General features: G+C 34.5%; 1 protein-coding gene across 5 annotated transcripts; it reads right to left on the bottom strand.

Annotated features, from left to right (window-relative positions):
* Positions 1-547: 547 nt before the first annotated feature.
* LOC104097945 (protein GRAVITROPIC IN THE LIGHT 1-like) lies at positions 548-5523 on the bottom strand. 5 transcript variants are annotated; one of them, XM_018771398.3, is made up of 5 exons: positions 5256-5523; positions 5077-5147; positions 4870-4973; positions 4628-4732; positions 548-2360 (listed from the first exon to the last, which is right to left on the bottom strand). In XM_018771398.3, the coding sequence occupies exons 4-5, from the start codon at positions 4628-4630 to the stop codon at positions 990-992; spliced, it is 1374 nt and encodes a 457-aa protein (XP_018626914.1). In that variant the 5' UTR covers positions 4631-4732; positions 4870-4973; positions 5077-5147; positions 5256-5523; the 3' UTR covers positions 548-989. The 5 variants fall into 5 exon arrangements, with proteins under 5 accessions (XP_018626914.1, XP_009602870.1, XP_009602869.1 ...); XM_009604575.4 differs by having other exon boundaries at positions 4714-4732; XM_009604574.4 differs by lacking the exon at positions 4628-4732 and having other exon boundaries at positions 5256-5522.
* Positions 5524-9057: the final 3534 nt, after the last annotated feature.

Genomic DNA, 9057 nt, shown 5'->3' with positions numbered 1-9057 from the left:
ACGCCCTAGTGACTAGGATCATGCAGGACCTAAATAACTTATATAGATTTTTTCCTATAAACTATTTCGTCAATATATTATTTTAGACCTAAAGCTTGATAAATGGACGTAAGGAGGCCTAAAACAATTCGTAGGAATCCACTAGACAGCCTTTAAAATAAGGTGCTAGTGGAAACTAGAAAAGGATGAATTTCCTAGTAGGATCATCCACACTTTTTGACTGATGGCCGGTCGGTGACCTCAGCCGGGTTTTGTCTTCAACCAAAAACGAGGTTCTTCACCGGTTTTTCCGGCTACATTTATACACAATAATATGTTACTATAAATAACATAATAGAAATACAATGTAAGTAGCGGATATGGTTTCTCTTAAAATTGATGTACAAATTGAATTGATTAAGTTTCTATTTATCAAAGAAAAGAAAAGAAATTTCAGGTCTCTTAAGGACATTACTTGGAAGCTACTTGTTTGGTTGTAAACCAAAGTGTAGTATTATTTTAAGAAAATAAAGCTACGTCAGGTATAGAGTAGTATAACACTCCAACGTGCACAATACAAACATCATTTTCAATATAGAAGAGCCGAATCAGATAAATCGAATAATGTACAGCTAAGATCCTTCCCATCCCTCGCCTAATATTAACAAAATTGAAGGAATGATTTTTCTACTTCAAAACATTACTACTACTACTACTAATACATTTCCAAACAAACAACAGAATAATACAAGACAATGTTTGGTACGCTATTACAAGTTCCCACAGACAAACCGTCAACGCGCTTTCCCATTTCAATATTAAGACATATTTCGACCCCGCCTTTATTGAAAAGCCATGCCTTGCCATGCTGATTCCCCACTCCCATTCACAGCATTAAAAAAACAATATGAAAGTTGTTCCCTCCAGTTCAGTCCTTAATGTTGTGGGTCCATTGCTAACCAATCTGATGCTCCTAAATTCACCATCTACGGTTCATTTGCATCTCTTAGTCAACATAGGTAAACTTGACACTGAACAACAGTTTTACCAATCTTGAATCCTGGAACCACCGTGAAACCTACAGTCGGTTCAGTTTCAGGTGATCCGTCCCATGACAAGAATGCCTCTTCGTTCACACTCTCCATGTAAACATCCGAAAACCGACACCCTCTGCTAACTTGAAAGACTGCAGCTACGGGATCGAAGGAGAAAGCCAGACAGTGTAGCAACCAAATGCGCTTGGCCATTTCACTAAATGTCGAGAAGAATGTTGACTCCGGATACTCAGCCGAATTGAGTATGTTTCTTTGATTCACGTTGCCAAAAATGGACTCTTCAATCTTGGGGTGGATTAGTTTCAAGTACTTAGCACGACAGAATCTTGCAAATGTTGATTTGGGTTTCCAAGCTAAGTAATCTGCTGGTTTAACAGATCTTAGCTCCATGAATCTGTCGAAAAACAACCTTGGCCTCTTCTTTTGCTCGGGCAGGGGCTCAGTTGAGATTGAAAAGTTAGGATAATTGAAACCATCAAACATCTCCCGGCAAACGAATGATTCAAAAGCATAACATATGTCATTTGCTTTCAGGAACTCTATATCGGGTTCGATGGAACTGGCCGCAGCATCTAAGTTCCACCCAGCAGCTAACATCTCCTTGCTGAGCAACCTAACAAAACTTCGAATCGACCTAATTGTCTGCCGGAGGAACATGATAAAATGGCTAGGGCTCAAGCTTGAAAAGTGAAGATTGTCCAGAGCAGACACCGGTCCACTGGAGTTCAACCTTTTCTCAAGCAGCTTGTTTTCTTTATTAGCCTCGATCAATGTCTCTCTGAGAAACATAATTTCTGATTCCTTGAGTTTGAGCTGTGAATCCAACTTCTTTCCCATGATATCATACGTCTTTAAAACGCTTTTCTGCTCCTGAATTTCAGCCAAAATCTGAGTGGTTTCTGGGGAATACTCATCCAACTGCTTCTTCACAAAGCACTGTTTCAATTCAGACAAGTTTTTCAGCTCGGATACCACCAACTCATCAGCACATTGAATCCCATCAGGGTTATACGGAGACTGAGCAAACTGCAATTGGGCATATGCCGCTTTAACAGCTGAGATGTTTGCAAACAGCTTGGCAAGAAAAGCTTCTGTAGCTGCTTTCTGTCTCAGCTTTTCATCTTCATCATCAAAGGATTTGAACTGTGCTTTCTTGAGTAGCTCGCTCTTCGCTACATCATTCTTTACTGCATCATCCTTGACATTTTCAGTGAATTTGTGCTTCTGAGTTCCTCCTGTCAGAGCTCTAATGTGCAGGACCTTAGCAAAAGTGCGAGCCAATTTGCTCTTACTCGGGGTCACAGCAGACCGATTTACAGAATCCATCTGAAGCAAAAATGAGGATATGAAGATGATATTAGATCATAATAGGTGGGAGCAATATATTTTGATCATTTCAGCCAATGCCAATAATAGTGTCATTTAAAGAAAGAAAGGAACATAATGATGGTCATAACGACTATCCACCAAATGATTTAGAGTGTTACAGCTAAAGAAAAAAGCAACATACTTTAACTGTTGAATCGAGGGAGCTAAAGGCAATTGGAATTTCTTTTTGTTCTCTACTTGAGTACTGCCCTCTGGTCTCTCTTTAGAAAGTTTCAAAAAGTATAGTTAATTGGAAGAAAAAGAAGGGATGAACAGAGAATAAGAGGAAAAAAGTAAAAAGTTGAAAGAATATCTCAAATCACACGACACGATCAAAAGGCACATCTACATTACAAGTTCATGAATGCTTTTTATATAGTATAAAAGATATACTAGATAGCAGCTTCTTGGCATGGGATAAATTGATTAGCTGGGAGAATAAAATACTTCAGTGCAATATATATTAATATAATTGAAGGGGCAAGGTTCGACCCAAATTATTATGTCACCAGCCTCTGCCTAACTTTAAGTATATTATTAATTCCATTATCAATGGCCCTTCTCGCCAATTTCCCACAGCCAAATACATGCCCCCGGCACAACCCACATCAGTGCAAATAACAAAAACAAATTAGGAAGAATGAATATGCTACCAACTACAGAATTATCAGTGTAAATTAACACCCCGCCTAATAAACAATACGAAGTGCAACGGGATTCCAATAAATTCTAACACTCCTGAAGTAATGAGCTGTAAATAATACTTAGCAATCAATAATGATAAATTTCCAGTTTTCCCATCAATTGAATACTCTTAAAAAAGTAAATCTTTTGACCTTATCAATTGAAAACAACTTCGTTAATAAATAATTCATATTAAGATCCTTATGGGACGGCAAAGATTACCGACCTCATTAGGATTAGCCAGGGCCCACAAACCTAAGAAATTATCCCAAAAACTTTTACTCCGCCCAAAATCCTGGGGATGGAGGAAAGAAAAAGAAATATGGATAATGACCTCCCCCGTCCCCCTCCCCCTCCCCCACATGCAACAATTAGACCTCCATTCACGCAAGACTTTGAGGTCACACTATTCACACCAAATTAAATCAGGAAACATGCATTTCCTATTACATAACACAGTTGCACAGAGTTTTGACGAATTATTTCTACACTTGAATGTTCTTTGACCAACACCTACCAAAAAATTAATCGGAGTACAGGACTCAAGCCTACGTTTGTGTGCTAAATTAATATTAATAATGTAGAGAAAAGTAGCGAGTGCCCTTCCAAAAATTTGAAACTTTAGACGTGTCACCACGCATGAACAGGCAGGGGCCATGTAGCATATCCCAGTTATAGACTCATAATTCATCACACGTCACTAACTATTCTGCAAAAAGTCACGTGGATCCTTCATTATTGCACTGTGGTAAAAAAGATTTATCGTATCCAACGGTGTACAAAAATGCCCGTTGAACTTATTTCACTCTTCTCGATAGTTGAGCTCACTATAATCCAACGGACAAAACTACTATTCCCCAGAAAATGTTTCCTCAGAGTACAAGTCACGTGACCCTATTTCAGTTGCTAATACAAAATCCACTACCAATGGTATGTCTGGCCTTCTTTTATGCCAAAAGTGCTTCTTCTTTTTTTTTTTTTAAGCCAAGAATGTTTTTATTAATTTTTCAAAGTTACATGTTTTGCAAAGGTTTATAGTTTGTTTGACAAGCTTTACAAATTGAAGAGTGTTTAAGTATTTCTGGTGAAAAATACTTTTTTCTCCTTCAACACAAAAGGACTACTACTTCAGTTTCTTGAACTGATGTAAAATAGAAACTGATGTAAAATGAAGGACATATTTTTAGTATGGTTATAAATTATTGTATAAAGATAAATTATTTTTAAATATGAAAATTGGTCATTATTTTTGGCACGGATTAAAAAGAAAATAAATTCATATAAATTGAAACGAAGGAGTATTTTTTTTCATTTTACAAATTTGGCCAAATAATTCAATTTCAAAAAAAAACCAGCTTTTAATAGGGAAAAAGTACTTTTGTATAAGATATACTTTTTAAAAGCTTAGTTATATACTCATGTGCTTTTTCAAATAAAATAATCAAACACAAATCACAATTCTCCCCCAAAAATACTTTTTTAAAAGTATTTTGAGGAGAGCCATTCTAAAAATAAGCTGATCTTAAAAAACTTGGCCAAACCATGCTAAGCTTCACATGATAAAGTAAGCTAATGTGAGTCACAGGGTTAGCTACTGTGAGGGCGCACACAGTGAACCAAACTCAACTGAAGACCGAGACGTGCTCCTGCATTACAAGGATTACAAATTACTACGATTCTCTACATGCGCGTGCAGAAGAAAAAATCTAGACTAGACCTAATCGATCACCTTTGATTTACCTATAATCTATTACAGTAAAATCTATGAGAAATTTAACATTACCTCGGGAGAAACCTTCAGAGGAAGAATTGGAGAATGTTCAGGTCCTGTGCGCAAATCTCAATGAAGCACAAAAACACCATAATCCTCCATTCATAACAACCACACTGTGAAGCAAAATCCAGACACAAAATTTAAAACAGAAAAGGTTCGTTGACAGATATATATATCAAGCACATCTATTATGAAATAAAACCTATAAAATTGTACCTTATGGAAAAGGGTAGCAAAATAATCCAAATTTCTTCCTGTAAGAGAAGAGAACTCTGAAGTTTGATTGCCTGAAAATGGATACCAATACAAAAAGGAACAAAACAGATGGTTAGGCATATTAGACGCCATAGAGAGAAAAATGATTGCGCGAATAATCTATAGGAAAGGTATCCTACCTGCCGGGGTCTTCAAAAAATTTCCCTTCAGGAGAAAGCTGGTATTGAAATAAAAGCACAGCGTTATGATTGAGAATCTTCAACGGCTATAATAATGGTGTTTTTGCACTTTTGGCTGTAGAAGCTTGGTTGAGATTGAATAAGGAAAGGATCGTGCTGTTTTAGGGAACAGAGAAAAAATCGGAGCTCGAGGGTATATGGAGAAATGGAGAGGAAGAGGCAAGGAGAAAAAGACGAAAAGGACCAGAGGGATTTGGGGAAGTGTTGGACAACCAAGGCATTGGGAATTTAAAACTCAGACACTTGCTTGGGTCAATTTCTGGACTTTTGAAATGACGGAATTGCCAGCTTCATTTCGTACTAATTACGCGGATAGGTTGTTGAGGTAACTGAGCTGGTTGAAGGGTGTTTTGGTAATTGAAAATTTACAGCTGACACACCCGCAGATTCACACAGGTATGTGTGTTAAAGCAGGAGAAACGAAAGGTGGACATTTTTGAAACATGTAAAATGAAAATGAAAATTATGTTGTCAATAGCTAAAAATCGAATCCCTACGAACCTGTCTAAAGATAATGAGAATCTCAAACAAATTCTGCATTTGCATTTTTCCTCTTTTTCTTGTACGACAACAAAAAACCCAGAGGATTAGGTTTGCGAAAAGTAAGATATACCCTTGCACCTACCCTCAAAAGATAATTAGGCTATTTTCGATATTGAGAAAAGAACGAAAAGAAGTAAATGCATCAAATAGTGAAAACAACAAGAAAAACACAAAGGTCGACGCCAAGAAGCAAGTAAATACTAAGTAGTAATAATAATTTATGAATCAAAAGATATTATACTAACACTTATGTTATTGAACTAGAAGACATAAGGAGAACGCTTGATTATCTACTTTCCTGATCCTCAACCGACACGCTTTCCTATTAAAAATCATGTCTGCGATAAACTTTAACTGTACTATTTCTGCCTAATTACTTCTCCCTAAGATTTTTTTTGGCCTACATCTCTCCCTCCTATAAATTTGACCTTTATCTTGAAGCAAATTACTTCTATATTTTTACTCTCGAAAAGTTAGAAGCAGCAAATATCGATGCACTGTTTAGAATACTACACAATTTTGTATTTTATTTGGAACAAAATATTTTACCCTTTTGTGATACATATATTAATGGTAACTCACAACTTGAGATTATTTTCAGCACAAATTGTACCTTGTCAATGATTTCGTCATGTTAAAAAATAACTTTATTGTCGTAGTCACTAAAATATTCTCCACTATAATTTCCACGTTTTCATTGTCCTTTTGTTCATCACGTAATTTACAAATTTTAGATTCTTCAATACCGTGCACAATTTTTCAAAGAAAATCTACTCTCAAATTTTGGGGTAATTTTCATATCTTGTGAGTTGTGATGATAATGACTTATTTCTTCTAAATCTCATCAAATCAATGTGATCATTTATTGACTTTGCATTTTACTTTGAAAAATTGGTCACCTCCTGAGCATTTTCCATTCGTTAGCGCATCTATTATTATTATTGGTTGCCCTCTCATTTTTATTTTCCGTCTACCGTACTTGAGTAATTATACACGTCATTTTTTCAATCAAGAGAGTAGTATTTTTTTTTCGTTTGCACTATAATTAACAGGGGTGATTGTAGGAATATGGGTCATGTATTCCAATAATTGTAGAAAATAATGGACAAATAGACTTCTTTCAAACATTGATTTTAGAACTCAAATGAAATCCGACAATTATAACAAATGGACTAAATTTTATACCATTTTCATGTCAATGCCAAATAGTATAAAATTTTATATCCCTTCTTAATTTATTTTATATCCCTTCTTAATTTAGCTAATTCCAGGTGTTTTTTTCTGTTTTGGTGTTTCGTAATGTCCCAAGTTGCAGTCTTGCTTATCTAAGAAAACAAATTATAATTCCTTTATGAGTTAGTACAAATTAAATTTGACCGCTTTGTGCTGAATGAATCGATTCATCAAAAAGTTAAACGGTTAAAAAATAAACATCTTAATTTATTCATTCCAAACAAACGTCCTTTAACATGTACACTCACTCTTTGTACTATTAGAATCCGCGCTATCGCGGATAATTTGACCGAATATTAATCTTATAATATTATGATCTAATATATCATATTATTTTAAGAAATATTAATTGTTATTTTATTATTTATTGTAGTGTACAGAAATATAACAAATCTATATAAAATCAAATGATACATATCATATAGTAATCAAATAAATTTATCAATAATATTTTTGAGAATTATTTATTTACACTTAATTTTATCAAATAAATTTAAAAAGTGGATAGAATCACATTATATCTATATGTCATAAATCTACTAATAATTGTAATAATAATTATTTTATATTATTTTCAAAAATAAAGTAAATTGAATCTGTTTGTATTTAATATAAAAGTTTAATTCTTTTTATTAAAATTACTACATAATAAGTTCAATTATATCTATACTCTATAGTTTGAGCATTCTAATCATAATTTTAAAAACTTTCTAATCTCAAATTCAAATAGTCTTTCCCTTTTATTTCTGAAAGTAATTTTTTAATAATTTTCTTTAATTTTGCTATTTTTTTAATCTAATATATAGTCTTATTACGTTTTATGTGGCTCATTAACTTATAACTTTATTTTATATCATTATAAACTACTATTCTTTAATATTATATAGATAAATATGTAATTTTTTAATCATAAAATAACTATTTATTTTGTTATGAAAATATTGCTCGAAAAGTTTGAATTATTTAAATTTGTTGATAATATTTTAAGTATTGTATAGTTACTTTATTTTCTAAACTTATGGTCGGAATTGAATTTCGAGAAGTTCGGAGTTGATTCAGATGGAAAATTCCTAATTCGGAAGCTTTATGTTGGAAGAGTTGACCAAGGTTTGACTTTTGAGTAAACAACCTCGAAATCAGGATTTAAGGTTGATGATTTCAGACTTGGGCGTATGTTAAGGTTGAGTATCGGGTGGTCCGGGAGTATTTCAGCGCTTATTATGGAAGGTTGGCATTTTGGAAGTTTAAGAATTTCTTAAGTTTGATTTGAAGTGAATTTTGGTGTTATCGATGTCCGTTTGGGGTTCCGAGCCTTGGAAAAGGTTAGAATCGTGAATTGGGACTTGTGCGTAAAATTTGGCGTCATTCCGGGATGTTTAAGTATGAATCGGACGCGTTCGTCGAAGTTCGAATGTTTGAAAGTTGAAATTTTTCCTAAGTTTTACCATGGTTTGACTTTAAGGATATCGGGTTCATATTTTGGATTTGGGACTTGAAATAGGTCAGTTTCGTCATTTAGAACTTGCTTGCAAAATTTGTTGTCATTTTGGAGTTGATTTGATGTGGTTCAGACGATTGGTTGCAATTCTAGAAGTTCTTAAAGTTCATTGTAATTTTCATGTGTTTTGGCATTCGATTCGTGATTCTAGATGTTATTTCAGCATTTTGATCGTACGAGCAAGTTCATATGGTGTTTTTAGACTTGTGTTGATGTTTTGTTTGGAGCCCCGAGGGCTCTGATGAGTTTCGGACATGTTTCGGAATGGTTTTGAACAAATATTTGACTGTTGGTGCTCGGGTATCATCATTGCGACATTTTTCTTCGCATTTGTGATGTCTGCCTTGGTTCGCAATTGCGACAATTTTGCCTTGGTTCGCAATTGCGAACATTTCTTCGCATTTGCGATGTCTGCCAATTTTACCTTGGTTCGTAATTGCGAACATTTCTTCGCATTTGCGATGTCTG

Source organism: Nicotiana tomentosiformis, chromosome 7 (genome assembly GCF_000390325.3).
Source record: "Nicotiana tomentosiformis chromosome 7, ASM39032v3, whole genome shotgun sequence".
Classification (NCBI taxonomy): domain Eukaryota; kingdom Viridiplantae; phylum Streptophyta; class Magnoliopsida; order Solanales; family Solanaceae; genus Nicotiana; species Nicotiana tomentosiformis.
Note: the sequence above shows the minus strand (reverse complement) of the source record. Positions and strands in the feature narration are given on the sequence as shown.